The 15,578-nt window shown below is 48.6% G+C and overlaps 1 protein-coding gene across 3 annotated transcripts in view; it reads left to right on the top strand.

Moving 5' to 3' along the window:
• Positions 1-8,623: 8,623 nt before the first annotated feature.
• Positions 8,624-15,578, top strand: part of ETV1 (ETS variant transcription factor 1) — a 30,433-nt gene continuing 23,478 nt past the window's right edge. For 2 of the 3 annotated variants that reach the window (XM_032964866.2, XM_076069293.1), the window contains exons 1-5: positions 8,624-9,138; positions 11,193-11,251; positions 12,018-12,081; positions 12,216-12,263; positions 14,854-14,907. In XM_032964866.2, coding sequence (XP_032820757.1) covers positions 11,207-11,251; positions 12,018-12,081; positions 12,216-12,263; positions 14,854-14,907 — 211 coding nt within the window. In that variant the 5' untranslated portion in view covers positions 8,624-9,138; positions 11,193-11,206. Of the gene's footprint in view, positions 9,139-11,192; positions 11,252-12,017; positions 12,082-12,215; positions 12,264-13,897; positions 14,190-14,853; positions 14,908-15,578 lie in introns of those variants that run through there. The other variant, XM_076069295.1, reaches the window with a different exon arrangement.

Here is a 15,578-nt window from a genome sequence, read left to right on the forward strand (position 1 = left end):
ATAAAAACATGTAACAGAAATATTTTTTAAAAATATATGAATTCATAATTACCTGCAGTCTACCATGGACCAAGCCCGATAAACGCATCTCGCTATGGTATCAATCGAGCAGCATGACGTTGCGAGATCCACCACCCTTTGAGGAAATCCGAGATCGAAGGGGCACCATGAAAGCAAGACGCGCGATAACTTAATTGCGAGTACTTTACATTCTTTTTTTTATTAATACTGTCACAGTGAGACTGCATTCCTCTAAACCCAATACACGGCGGAACTAAAATTATAAATATATATTTCGATTTAAAGCTTTCGTGACTGCAGGGATTCATGTTCTTGGTTCTTTCGGTAAAGTCACGTAGAAGGGAAACAATAAAATAATAAAAATCAAACAATAAAGGTATTATTCTTAGTTCTTTCGGTAAAGTCACGTTGAAAGGAAACAACAAAATAATAAAATATATATAAAACAATTAAAATTCTCACGACGTTTCGACCATAACACCTGAAGACGACCGTTTGTGTTATGGTCGAAACGTCGTGAGAATTTTTATTGTTTTATATATTTTATTATTTTGTTGTTTCCCTTCAACGTGACTTTACCGAAAGAACTAAGAATATGAATTATTGCAGTCACGAAAGCTTTAAATAAAAAAATAAAGGTATTGTATTAATTTTATTATTATTTTTATTATTTCCCTTCTACTTGACTTTACCGAAACAACCAAGAAAAACAAATACAGTATATAGTTTTAGCCTACATATTATTCCATACGGGTTAAAAACATCCGTAGCTATTTCAGTAAAAGTGAGTCGGGAGAAAGGAGGGGGGCCCACAGTCGGATCTAGCTTAGCCCCCCCGTTGAAATAGGGCAGTTACGCCCCTGGTAAGATTGTTTCATCTGATCCACACTGTGTTCAATCCGCTCACCACCACCACCACCACATTGCAGCTCAAGACGACTCTCTCCCCGCGTCTTCCCTCCCTCTTCGCAAAGTTGGAATTCTCTGCGTACAGCATAACCTGGAAGAGAAAAAAACCCCAGCCTAGTTGTGTTTACAACTTCGTTAAAACTGGCCCTGAGACGGGCAGAGATGCCGCGGCCAATCAGAATTTGTGCTTGACGTGTTTGTCTCTTGAGAGCCTTCAGAAGTAAACTATGAGAGCCTTTCACTTTGATGTGCGTGTTCATGGGTTTTTGTTGTTGTTGTCGTTACAGTGTGATAAATGGGGAGTGGTAGTACAGCGGTTTGGCGTTCTGCGCTACGAACCCCGGCGAGCCCAGTTCGATTCCCTTCTCACGGCCAACACCAGTGGCGATTATCTGAACCGGTCACTGGGCCTCCCCTAGGTCGACTCACAATAAAATTAGTGCCTGGTGCGGTGTGTAAACGTCGCCACTGGGGATACAAAGGCGCCCGGGCGTGGTGCTGGCCACCCACCCCTTCGTGTGCCGTTCCGACCTTCATAGGTGCTCACGAACAGCACTTGCCCCAACGGTCTGTTAAGGCTATACGGGGGATCTTTGTTTTTTTTTTGTCGTAGGGGAGCGGAAGCTATTAAACCCGGCGACCAGAGTTAAATTCTCGCTCACGACCGATAACAGCGGCGAATAGCTGAACCGGTTGTGGTGGGTCTCACCGAGGTCCTCGACTCAGACTTAAACGAGTGCCTGGTGCGGCGTTGCTTGTAAACATCAACACTGGGAAGACGAAGGTAACTCGGCGTGGGTGCTGGCCACCCACACCCCTTCGTGTGCCGTTCCGACCTTCATAGGTGCTCGCGAATAGCACTTGCCCCTACAGTCTGTAAGGCTATAGGGGGGAGGGGGGGGGCTTTATCTCTGTGTATGGACACATTCAACCAGCGTAAAACGCAAGAAAGTACACACACACAGTTCAATAAAATAACCATTTGAAAAGAGGCAACTCTGTTGTGAATTCTTTGCTTTCGTAAATATTGTACCAGGCTCCCTGGCAGCGGTGAACTCACACCGGGGCAGACTTTGCGGCGGGAAAGATCAAGACAGGCATCTCCAACAAAATACAAATCTTGAGGTTTCAAATGTGCTCTTCCCATTTTTATTCCACTCGTGCCAGCGCAGCCCAGAGGATTCTGGAGGTTAACCGCGGCCGGGGGCAGAATGCCGCGTTGTAACTATTCCACTATCCACAGGCCTATTGTGGGGTTCCTCTTTTGTGTGAGGTCCTAGGCAGATCGACACTCTTGCCCCCACCCTAACTTTAACAGCCCTGGTTTGTGCTACCAGAATCGTGTCACTGAGACAAAACAAGTGTCCCGAGCAGTACATTGCCCCCTGTGTGACTAAAGCAGTACATGCCCCCTTGTGTGAGTGTAGCAGTACATTGCCCCATGTGTTACTGAAGCAGTACATGCCCCCTTGTGTGAGTGACGCAGTACATTGCCCCATGTGTTACTGAAGCAGTACATGCCCCCTTGTGTGAGTGAAGCAGTACATTGCCCCATGTGTTACTGAAGCAGTACATGCCCCCTTGTGTGAGTGACGCAGTACTTTGCCCCATGTGTTACTGAAGCAGTACATGCCCCTTGTGTGAGTGACGCAGTACATTGCCCCATGTGTTACTGAAGCAGTACATGCCCCCTTGTGTGAGTGAGGCAGTACATTGCCCCATGTGTTACTGAAGCAGTACATGCCCCCTTGTGTGAGTGACGCAGTACATTACCCCCTGTGTTACTGAAGCAGTACATGCCCCCTTGTGTGAGTGAGGCAGTACATTGCCCCCTGTGTGACTGAAGCAGTACACGCCCCCTTGTGTGAGTGAGGCAGTACATTGCCCCATGTGTTACTGAAGCAGTGCAATGCCTCCTTTTTGTGTCATCACTTGGGACCAGGTTAAGATTACAAAGATAGCCAAGATAATTTCGAGTGGAACCCGAATACAAATAGTACTGTAAATGCTATGGTCCCAGCCATACGAATGTGTAATTTGCAACGCTGAATCAGCACTCACAAGCACGGATACTTCTTGACTGAAACACACACATATAGGGTTTTGTGGAAACTAAATTACGTGAAAATATATTTGTGCATCTGTGAGTCACAACATGAGAAATATTCATCGAGTCAAATCGGTGTTCAATACAAATCTAAAGTAACCATTGACGGACGGCAATGATGATGAACTAATTGTATACAACTAGATTTGAAGCTTTCGTGACTGCAGGAATCCATACTCTTTGGTTCTTTCGGTAAAGTCATCACGTAGGTAGCCAAAATAAAATAAATATATCACGACGTTTCGATCGCAACACAAGCGGTCGTCCTCAGGAAGAAAAAAATAATAATCCAGCAGTGGTGCTGCTGAACCAGCGAGAGAGCTGTGATACATTACTTTTTATTTGATTTTTTTTACCTACGTGACTTTACCGAAAGCACCAAAGAGTATATTCTTGGTTCTTTCGGTAAAGTCACGTAGAAGGGAAACAATACAATAATAAAAATGTAAAACAATAAAATTCTCACGACGTTTCGACTGCAACACAAGCAATCATCATCAGGTGTGAAAACCACAACGAGAAAACTTTTCAAATTTTCTTGTTGTGGTTTTCAAACATTTTCCAATTTTCTTGCTGTGGTTTTCACACCTGATGATGATTGCTTGTGTTGCAGTCGAAACGTCGTGAGAATTTTATTATTTTATATTTTTATTATTTTATTGTTTCCCTTCTACGCGACTTAACCGAAAGAATCAAGAATATGAATCCCTGCAGTCACAAAAGCTTTAAATCACCAAAGAGTATGTATACAACTAATGGCATTTTTAAAGTAGGTCAATAAAAACCGTGACAGAAGATTGTCGCCATGCCAATGCCATAGCGTTTTAGAAACCTGTCTTTTGTGGCCCAGGATTCTAGCTCACACAGAGATTCGCTACGTCGTGTGTACCCTGCCATCTAATTTGCCTATTGCAGTGTCTTGTGTCAGACCGCAGAATGTGGGGCACGCAGAGTGAGCTTCGAAAAAGCGTTACGTCGGTGTGGGCATGAGTGTCGTTGGGTAACCACTGCCCTCTTGCACAAGGAATCCCCCATCGCTTCCTGTAAGACGCCCGTGGACTTTCTGGAGATAAAAGAGCGTCCTGGAACTTCTCTGCAATATGCCCTTGCCATTTATCGGAAATCGATGCCCCATCTGTGTGCAAGCGATTGCACAAATCGGAAGCGTAACAAGAAATCCTTGGTCTACGGTTGCTTAAAAGTGCAGCAACAACAAACATTCATGCTCTCATGATTATCATCATCATCGCCGTGGTGGTACATTGACACAGAGCCTGTGCGTGTGGGGAGCGGTGGCGCAGAGGTTTATGCGCTGCGCTATGAACACGAAAATATAATCCATAATAGATTTGTTTTCCAGAAATCTGGCTGCTAGTTGTAATTACTGGCGAAACGTCGTACTCAGGTTGTAAATGTTGTGAATTTGTTCTCCAACACACAGGTGTGCTGTACTAGTGACGAATTGGGATGTTCTGTTTACGTGGCAAACCTTACTAATTGGCTGTGTGGGGTGGTGGCGGGTTTAACGACACATTTATATTTACGCGATCTAACCCAAAAAAACCTATATTATGGATGATATTGGTCACGAAAGCCTACGTGTTAAACTGACAAAAATATAAGTTAATTCCCGGCCGCTGCTAAGGTTCCTGGCAAGTAATATCCAAACCGGTCCCAAGCATTCCCTAGGTCGACTCAGCCATATATGAGTCACTGGTGTAGTACGTAAAATATTGGTGCTGATGGAATCACCCCACCATGCACCGTGAATGGCCTTAATCACTGTTCGATAACAGCGATTACCCCCCAACAGACGATGTTATCATCTGCAAACCGTCAAGCCGTACTCATTCCCGGAACAAGTGTTGTTAGCAAGTAGCTATATTAAGACCGGAATGGTACACAAATGATATGGCCAGCAGCACACCTGGGTCGCGTTTGTCTCTCACACACACCACACACACCGATGTGTCGTATGTATAAAATGGAACCTTATATTTTTTATTTCCAGAAAGAGTAAAACCTAGTCTTCTTTTTTCATACTTTTATACCGGCACAAAAGGTTCCCATTTTGTAGCTGCTCACCCCGAGCTACAAATGTTCCGATAGTGGCATTGTCTTTGAACTGTTCACCTTTTGGCGTTCCCTGGTCTGACACTGGGTGAGGCTAGGCCCTATCAGTTTCAAAGACAATGCATATATTATCAGAGCATGTTTTTTTGCATGTTCACCACAAGTACGTGCGGTTAATGCGAACTTTATTTCTTGAAAAAGGGTTTGTATTTGGCGTTTGAACATCTAAACACCCGTTTTATTGCCAGAAAGAGAAAACCGTATCCTAATGTTTTCATACTTTGTTGTATGTATGTTGCACTTCTTTTGCACTGTACGGTGTCAGCCGTGCTAATCGGAGGTCTCGACCTAAGCGATGTCCAGGAAAAGTTTGGATACCGCTTAATGCATGTGTCACCAGTGGCTGGTAACCGAAACCCAGGCTACGAGGAGCATACATTCCAACCCTACCTATATAAGCAATCCTATGACAACCTGTTTGTACGATGTGGTGGTCACTGATTGGTCACCCATCCAAGCACTGTCCACGCTCAACTCTGCTTAGCTTCACGAAATGCGTGACATGATCTGGAGCATTCCACGCGATTCGCTCATTATGTGCAGTGCAGTGATGCAAGACCGCGACTCTTCAAATTGGTCCAAGTGGCCAAACTGGCTCCAATGTGTGGCTGGTCTGGTTCGGTTCGGAGGCAATGGGGCAGTGTAAAGAGCCAGACCGAAAACAATGGTTTACGGATAGCCGAACCCGAGAAATTAAACGTAACATTTGGAATCATGATGATGAAACGTGACATGACACATCTAGAATACCTCTCTCTCTCGACATGGTTGTGGCTACAAGTCACGCGTGCTGAACTCCAGTATACCACCGACCCGTCAAGCCGTGATACAATATACCCTGGTTAGGGGTATTGCCAGCGTCCGTAGTAGCAAGTGGTCAAAGGTCCATTCTGGTCATGTGTCTTGTAAAAGGCCGGCACCTATGCACTGTGAGTCTGTGGACTCGAGTATTTACCTGCAGTTTACCGATTCGATTGTAATCGAATAAGGGCTTCGGATGGCTATTTAATTCAAGACCGGCATCGTGGGTGAACGCCTCTCGTAGCTGGACGGGTCACGTGAACGCTATGGCAGAACAGAAACGGGTGGACGATTCGTCGATAACAATCATAATCGATCACTTTGTGGTCAATTACTCGGGGCCCCTTTAACAGTGACAGCGGCCTCCACAAGCGCCTCATGCCGATGACGTCATGAAGCCATACCCCTCACCTCCCGTCTAGCGGCGCACGTGGGAACAGAGGTGACACGTGTTATCCGATTCATTGAGTAATCGATAGAATAAATCGTTTACTTTAGTAAATGGGTATCCCATTAGCACGGTTGGCTACATACGGTGCGAAAGAAGTTCAACATAATACATAGGTTATAGCCAACGGTATATTATTATCATCATATTCGTATTTTCGTCTTCTTTATTATTGTCGTGGAAGAAATACCTTTTTACGTGTAGAGTATTATACGTAGAAGACATATTGCTTTGACTCCTGATATATCGCAAATTCTTTGTGATAAATATTTTCCACAGCGAGGCTAATGATTACATTGAATAAAGGGTCTCATTCGAGTTCTATTATCCAGTTCTAGAGTTCCAGGCAGTGTGTAATGTATACACCGCCAGTGGTGCACGTCACCCACACTTGAAACGCGGGGTCCCTTAACCTGGGGCGCACAATAAGTACACAGCTATTTTTCACTCTTCAACACACCGGTGGGCTAAAGTAGTGAATTATTTGTCTTTTGTCAACGTGACACTTTTTTTGCTGATTGGCCGTGTCGGGTGGTGGAGGGTTACGACACATTTATAAATAACGCGATCTAACCCAAAAACCTTTATTATGAATAATATTGGTCGCGAAAGCCTACTACGTGTTAAACACACAGCTACTTTGTTTCATTATAAACATATGTTGTCATAAACATGTTTTATTACGATCGAGAATTAAAGGCGTGCAAGGCTGCGGTAACAGGTGATAAGAACCACTGCTTGAAAAGATTAACAGCGTAGCGGCGTTACACGTGTGGAGCGGCGAACACGTGTGGAGCGGAGACGTCGATTGCGTCGCATTAGAATGGAAGTGTTAAAAATCACGAAACGTGCAACGCCAGAACGGGATGTGTCAGAACAGTTTCTCTTCCATTTGCGCTGTCGGCGACTCGAGCATCCCGTGCGGAGGAGGGCTGAACCATTTGGGGGAAAGATCTAATTGCGATTTTTTTTTTTACAGATATTGCGATTTGATTTGCGATTTAAAAAAAATGTTTAAGTCAAGCTTCAGTTCAATATTCACTGTGTAATAGATTTAAAACACGTGGTGGAGCATTACCACGTGATACCGTCAAAATATGAACTGCTCTATATATTCTAATGCGAGGATGACAACTTAAAAGACATGAATTGCTTCCAACATGTATTTATTAAAATGTGTTAATTTAAATAGAACAATTAAACATAGAAGAATTGTTAAGTTAAATAAAGAAAGTTATAATAAAACATTTCCAATAAGAAAGTAATAGGACTTTTCAAATCGCAAAAAAAATCGCAGCCTTTGCGATTTGCTAATCGCATTGTTCCAAATTGCGATTTCGATTTGAAATCCATTCATCGTTCAGCCCTATCGGCCGAGTGTTGCGGCGTTCGCCGCGGACTGCCTTCAGCCGCCGCTTGAGGCGCTACCAAGCAAAACGAAGACGCACAGACACACACACAGACACACACACACAGAGACACACACAGAGACACACACAGACACACAGACACACACACAGACACACACACAGAGACACACAATGGCTTTGGTGAACGGCGGCGATTCGCGGCTTTGGCCGGGCCGCTCACATAAGGGTCGGGGTCGGTCGACCGGGCGATTAACTCGGCCAGGCCGATGCGCACCCCCCATCCCCCTCCCCCCATCCCCCTCCTCCCTAGCCCCCTCCCCCCTATCCCCCTATCCCCCCTCTCCCCCTCCTCCCTATCCCCCCCTCTCCCCCTCCCCTATCCCCCTCCCCCCTATCCCCCTCCCCCCTATCCCCCTCCCCCTATCCCCCCCCTCTCTCCCCTATCCCCCTATCCCCCCCATCCCCCTATCCCTCCCCTCCCCCTATCCCCCCTCCCCCTCCCCCCTATTTTTTTATGAATGAACCCCTCGCGCCGTCAATCACCCGCAGCGGCTGTGGCGCAGCGACGCCCCGCCTCTTCCTCTCCACCCCCCTCACGCTCCACCACCCCCACCCGCTCGCGTCTCGCCCGCCCTCTCTGTCCCCCCCCCACCCCTTCTCTATCGCTCACTCCAATCTACCTGCGTCCTGTCTCCCTTCCCATCTCTGCCCCCCCCCTCCCGCCTCTAGACCCCCCCCCATCTCCTCTCTTTCTTCCTCCACTCTACCCCCACCCCTCTTCTCTCACTTCCCCCACCGCCCCTCCCTCTCTCCCCCTTCTCTCCCTCCTCCCCTCGACTCGCTCACTTCCCCCCCCCCCCACCCGTCAAACCCCGGGCCCAATGAGGCGATGTGGGGTGCCGGGAGGGAGCCTCGGGGAGGTGGGAGGCACACAAACACTCGGACATTGCTGCTGTCGCTGCTGTAGCTGTAGCCGCTGCTGCTGTAGCTGTAGCCGCTGTAGCCGCTGCTGTCCCTGATCCGACACCAGCGCAGTCGCTCAGCCCCTTTTTTTAATTCGTCCACGTTCACGGCCGCGCACACTCACCACGCTACAGCGTTTGCCGGCACAGCGGGCTGCTGTTGTTGCTGGAAAACAGCATTGGACCTCGACGATCCCGACGGAAAATAATTAACTACGGACGCAGTGATAGCAGAACAAGAAGAAGTGTGGCGAAGGGCTGCCGCAGTCGTGACAAGCGGTGTTTGTTGATGGTGCTGCTCCAAGCGAAGCAAATGCTCTGGGCCCACGTGATCGCGAGCGGACACGGCGCTGGGTGGCTCCGTGTGATTTGATACAAAGACGAGAGGTGAGTGAGCGAGCGAGGGATTTGTCTTCATGCCTTTGCCTGGCCCTCCTGTCCCACCACGCTCCGGCGATGGGACGGTCCCACACATGGACACACCGACGCGCGGGTTATATTTTTTTGATCGACGCGGATAGTCGCACGGACGGCCGGCATGGATAAACACGTGGACGAACGCACGCGCGCGCGCGCGGAGCACACACACACACAGGCACAAGTGCGTTTACGGACAGACTTACGCCGTGCGGATACAAGGACAGTTGGAACAGACGCATGGATACCCGGACGGGACAAGGACATGCCATGCGTGTGGAGGACGCATTAGACGCATGCGAACGGTCGGTCACATGGACACACGGAACAGACAGGCGGACGCGGATGGGACACACGCACAAACGCACGGATAACAGGTGGACGACACCGTGACGGGACGGGCCGAGCGGAGCTCAGTTGGCCACGCGTGGGGATGAAATTGCCACCCCGGGTGAGACGCGTCCTCTGGGTGTCCAGGGGGACCGCATGCGCGCAACTCACAATCGCCATTATCCTACCGACGAATGCTTCGGGCGATGAGTTCGCTCCTTGAGTTGGGTGGTGGAGGGAGTGACGGAGAGAGGAACGGGATGTTGTGTTGAGTTTTGGGGGGGGGGGGCTCCTGGTGGATGCGCGGTGGATGGATGATAACCCCTGCGTGGTGACTGGGTTCATCGACCATAGAGCAATGCATGCTGGGCTTTGGTTACGCGAGCGGTGTGCGCTGAGTTTAGATCTATTGGACTACATTCGTGAAGGTAAGCTGGGGTTTATGACTAGTCATGAGGTGTCGGATAGGTTTTAGGACATGTGTGTTATTGGCTGGGTTTAGGAATAGGCTGGGTTTAGATCTATTGGACTACATTCGTGAAGGTAAGCTGGGGTTCATGACTAGTCATGAGGTGTCGGATAGGTTTTAGGACGTGTGTGTTATTGGCTGGGTTTAGGAATAGGCTGGGTTTAGGAATAGGCTGGGTTTAGGAATAGGCTGGGTTTAGTACTAGAGGTGTGGCGTAAGCTGGGTTTTTGTACTACAGCTGTGGTATAGGCTGAGTTTTAAGAATATACTAATATATGAGAGTGATGAGGTAGGGTTCGTTGGCCCGGTGGCATTAAACAATCGGTGGAATTTTATCCTAATTTGACATCAAACAGCACCAATCTACAGACCAAAAGCCATAGGACTTACAACTTAAAGAAGACTGGCCTAGGGACTGGTGGATCTGGGGGGCATGAGGGAGGGATATATTTAAGAGGTGGTGTCTAGGCTGGGTTTATAGTTCTCGAATAATAGTTCGTGTGAATTACTTGTACTTACTATTAGGACATGAAGTTGTGATGGGACGACTTGAGACTCTAGGGGGTAGTGTTGTGAGCTTCATGGTTTTGGACTAAGGGCGAGTGTCAGGCTGGGTTTGCTTTAGGACTATCTACTAGGGACGTTTAGGACTCAATACCACCGGGGCTTATGGCTTACGGTTCTCGTAGTGTGGCCTGATGAGGCTGGTAAGTTGTCACTTGGTAACCCGCCCATACTGGATATCTGTAAAAAAAAAATATCTTCATAGCTCATCGGATTCTTCCAGTCTAAATAAAGATTCTGAGTCTTGTTGTTGGTGCTAGTCCAGTGCTGGGAGGACTGTATAGCCAGGACCCTAGCCATAGCTATAGGACCAGTCAGGGTTGTCCGAGAAGTGTGTCGAGGCGAACTCCGCTTTACCCTCCCCCACACCCACGGGCAGTATTGGAGAGGGTGGGTGGGGGTGTTCCTCCTGCAGTTGCTGAAGCTGCTGTAGTTGATGGTGGGATGTGGTGGGGGGTTTGTGAATGGAGCTCAGCCCGCGCCGCCTGATTCCATTCATAAAAACCGAGGCGCACGCACGTACAGATAACTTAAAGGGCCGAAGACAGGCGCTATCCCATAGATTATAAGCGCCACCGTGACAACTGCATAGTACGTTAGTGACACGAGGACGAACCTGTGATTGAGGATGTGTGACATTTTATTGTTTTGTTGCCGGCAGAACCGACAGCTGTGATGGACGGATTTTACGACCAAGAAGTGCCTTACACGGCCAGTGGCGTGAGTATTATTTACATAGATATGCAGTGCTCACATTCGAATGTGTCATTTGGTGAACGTGCGAGCGAGTGTGTGCTGTGCACTGGTGCACGAGTGGCGCGTGTGTGTGTGTAACATGAAGAGTAAATGTTAACCCTCACCTGGAGTCTCTACACATATTTTCAGGAGGGTTCCTGCCTTCCACATCACAATCTTTAGCCGGTTCTGCTTTAGCGAGCGTGAACCTTCTCATTCGCTGTGCTCGCAATGTTCAAATCTTGGCGATTTTCACATTCAACAGAACCTCGGTCAATAGAATCCGTTCCGACGAGATGAAAAAAAAATCTCCACGAACACGCACCCAATTTTGTTGAATCTCGGACGTAAGGCAAAGGTTGTGCCCGGGTGTCTCTTCTATGGGTGACCGCCGCCAGGGCTCGCCAAGGTGTGGTAGGTTGTGGGGTCTCACGAGGTTAGCCAGGAGATGGCTTCGCCAAGATAGTGCCGCAACATCGCATGCAGGGGTGGGGTGTTCTCCGGGTACTTCCGTTTCCTCCCGTGGGAAGCCAAACACTCAATGACTGTAAGTGGGAAAAAACATCGCAATGGTGCAAGGACCCGCCTTAGAAAGAGTCTGGCTTTGCACGGGTAAACTATTGCCATTATTTCCGTACGTATTTTCATACGTATTATGTTTCGGCGATTAAGTTGACGTACAAATGAGAGAGCCGTGTTTACGTAACGTTCACCCCCTGTTCTCTTCTTCGCTGGCGATTTGTTTTTCCAGCCGCCAGATCGCTTGGTCAAGCACGTATTGGATGGAGCTGTGGGTTTGGCACAGGAGTCTGAAGGTATGGGCTGAAAGATATACGAACACCAGCCTCGCGTCTCACCGGCAACGTCCGGGAGACTTCCCTGTGGCGTTGACGTTCGCAGTGACCGCGCCAAATCGCTGTAAAGTGGCGTGTTTTTGTGTTTCTTGCAGAACTTTTCCAAGACCTCCGTCAGCTTCAGGAGGCCTGGCTCGCAGAAGGTGAGGGTTTCATCCTCGATTCTGTCTCCAAGCTGTGCAGTCGCGGTACCTGCTGCTGCTGCTGCTGTTGTTGTTTCACGGGATTCTTTTTTTTTTTAAGCTCAGGTTAACACCGTTAATGCATTAACTCTGTCTCTCGACTGTGATGCAGGGGTGGAGGTAGAGGGGGGAATGTTTAAGAATGCTCCTATCGATGACCCACTTGGAACAAAACTTGATAATGTTTTGTTGAGCTCAGGAACTTTTACCCTATTTGGACAAACTGCTTCCTCCGCGGCTGGCGCGAGCACTTCCATTTCAAGAATAGGCACTTGTTGTTTGTACAATGAAAATATGTGATTTTGTTTTTACTATTCTCCGTTGACTTAAAGTAAATAATCATAAACACGATTTCGAACACGTAAATTTTCTACGAATCGGACGCATTGTTCGATCGAGAGCTCGGAGGCACGGAGCCAGAACTGTTGCCTGAACAGGTGAGGGCCTGAGCCAGGTGAGGGCCTTGAGCTGCTTTTTGAAGGCAGGTGGTGATTGGATGCTTTGCGTATGTGCAGCGGGAGAGAGTTTAAGAAGGCCTGATCAGCTATGGAGAAAATGCCTGATGGCTAAGACAGTGGAGACACTGCAACATGGCAGCCAGTTAGTTGCCCGTCCGTGTGTCCCGTTTTCGTTTTGAGAAAGGGGAACTCGATGGCCGCTGTTTCTTGGAAACCCAGATTTGTGTTTGTGTACATCTGGTCCCACAATCTCGTAATGGTCTGAACACGCAACTTTGTGTTCAGCAGCCGCTTGAGCCGCTCGGTCATTAACGGTGACACGTAGACAATTCCTCCGTGTGGCCTGTAACTCCCGAATAATGCGTCTTCATGTTTTTCTGCCGTATCATTTAATTTGACTTCTCAAAACGTTCCATTGTAAAGTTAAGTTTTATGATTTCCCCCCCTCCGTATCACGGTGTTGATTGTTTTGGCCAGACAATGTGCAGTGGAGCTGTACTCGTATGCACACATCGCTTGCGTCCTCTTCCTTCAGATATTGTGTAAATCTGTCGTTATGGTAAACCGGTCCATTTTAGAGGTGTTTAAGCATAATCTTGGTAACCCGCAGATGTATTTCATAAGCCATGCTAGGTCCTTTGGAACACACTCTGGTCCACTCATTTAGTATATATTCTCTCTCCACAGTTGCCATTCCAACGAACTAAATACTGTAATCCACTTTCATTAATTTGCCTCATCTACTTCTCAACGAAAACGACTGTTTCTGAGACGAACTTTTGTGGTTTATTGGGTGTTTCCAGAACACCCCCTCAAGCACTCGTGGTGTTTACTTGTCACTCCCCGTCATCGTGCCACCATCTTGACGGACGGCGGATGGTGATGCCCTGACGTTTTCATCCAGCAGCAGATTAATCATCGCTGACGATGTTGATCATTTCTTCGCGTCGTGAATGACGATCGCGGCTTCGCGCTGCTATAGGGCTGCACTGCGCATTCATTGGGGGGGGGGGGGAGGCGGTGACGGATGGATGGATGGGTGGTGGTGTTTGTGGAGGGGGATGTGGGTTGGAGGGGGAGTGGGTGGGGTGAGGTGGGAGTCTGCTCTCCCGCCTGCAAGCCAGCAGGCAGGCAAAGCAGCATGACACCGATCATCATCATCATCGTCGTTGTCATCACCGCCGCGCCAGTGCCGTTGCGCGCTTTACTCTCGGGCTGCCGCACCCGCTGCCACTCGCCTCGGCTGACGGCGGGGGGGGCGGGCAGGCGCACGGGGCGCGGGATGTGGGATAGAGGCTCCGATGCAGTCAACCTACCCGCGCTAGCAGCAGAACCGCGTGGCATTCGCAGCGGGCCGCGGCCGCAGTGCCGCCAGCGGAAGCTACGGCAGCAACAACGGCAGCGGCCGTGCCCGTGGAGGGTTTTGTCGGTGAGCCTGCGGGGGGAAGGGGGTGGTGGGTGGCCGGTGCGCGTGCGGGCGTGCCCGTGTGACGGTGCACACTGGCCCGGAGCGTGGCGCCACCGCTCGGCCCCACGCGTCCTGCTGGGAGTTTCGTCTCTGGAGCCGCCCGATTTCGCATTGACCCGCCTTTCCCGGCGAGCAGCGAATTTATTACGGACGCGCGTTCCTTCATTATTCATCTATGTTGGGGGCCACTTTGATCATTTTTTTGCCGCCGTGGCAGTTCTTCCGATGAGGCCGAATTGATCAATCGCCCTTTCAAAATTAATGCATATTTTTTATTTCTTTGCTTACCGAGTGATTATTGCTATTGACTGGATTTGGGTGATTTTTTTATTGAAGTGGATTTTTGTTGTTATTGTGCTCGGGAAGTCCAAGATTTTTATGGCTCGTCAAGTTGGTTGACCAAAGCACTTTGTTTCAAAATCTTCACAATATTCAACACTGCACTTTTTTTGTACATGTACATACTTTGAAATGGTAATGTTGATTCCATTGTTGTTGTCATTATATCCTTTGGTGACGGTGTTCACAAGTGGCGCATTACATGTTCATTGCACGGTAATGTGTCAGACTTACGCGCCGCTAGCACTGATGATGTAAGTGACCGTTGGGGTTTTCTCGTTTGCAGCCAAAGTCCCAGATGAGGATGAGCAGTTTGTGCCAGACTTCCAAGCAGAGAACCGTAAGTTTCCAAGATTCGTTTTTTTTAACTTGCACCACCTTTTCCCCGTGCAACTCCCGAAGCTTCTCCTCCCACCTAAAAATGTTATTCATCCATTTAATTCCATACTTTTTTTTGTAAAGTAAAAAAAAAATTAGCGGACACCGCTCGTGGAAAAATCCGCAGATGCTGCGTGTGGGTTCTTTTTTTATGCCACGCGAATTCACCTGCCGTACCGTCGCTACGTGAGATTGTTGCTGTGTGCGGTGGCCTTGCATGCGACATCCTTATTGACTTTACTCATTGCTTAGTGCCACCTAAACCCGGCCGTCACGGAGGCTCATCCTAGCACCCCTGCCGTTTTAAGGGCAGTGTTTCTCAACACCACCTCCACGCGTATTTACGCAACTACCAACTGGCAAAGGCGTATGCTGTGCGCTGGCTTGCTCTAATACGAACGTGAACAGAAACGATTTTGGCAATCGTGAAAGCGTGGACCCTGGCGGGATTGGGAAAGGGGTTTGACGGGGGTCGGGGGATGGAGGGTGCGGTTGAGAAACACTGATATCCACTTCCCCTTTCCAAATCCGTGGTCGCTGAAGTATTACAAGGCGGCGACGTGCAATGCTCATTAGTTAAGGAGATGCGCGAGCTACGCCGTGCATTAGCTCGTGGCACACGCCGGCGTGTGT

The sequence above is a fragment of the Petromyzon marinus genome, chromosome 2 (genome assembly GCF_048934315.1).
Source record: "Petromyzon marinus isolate PM22_M1 ecotype Great Lakes invasive population chromosome 2, UKy_Petmar_22M1.pri1.0, whole genome shotgun sequence".
Lineage (NCBI taxonomy): Eukaryota > Metazoa > Chordata > Hyperoartia > Petromyzontiformes > Petromyzontidae > Petromyzon > Petromyzon marinus.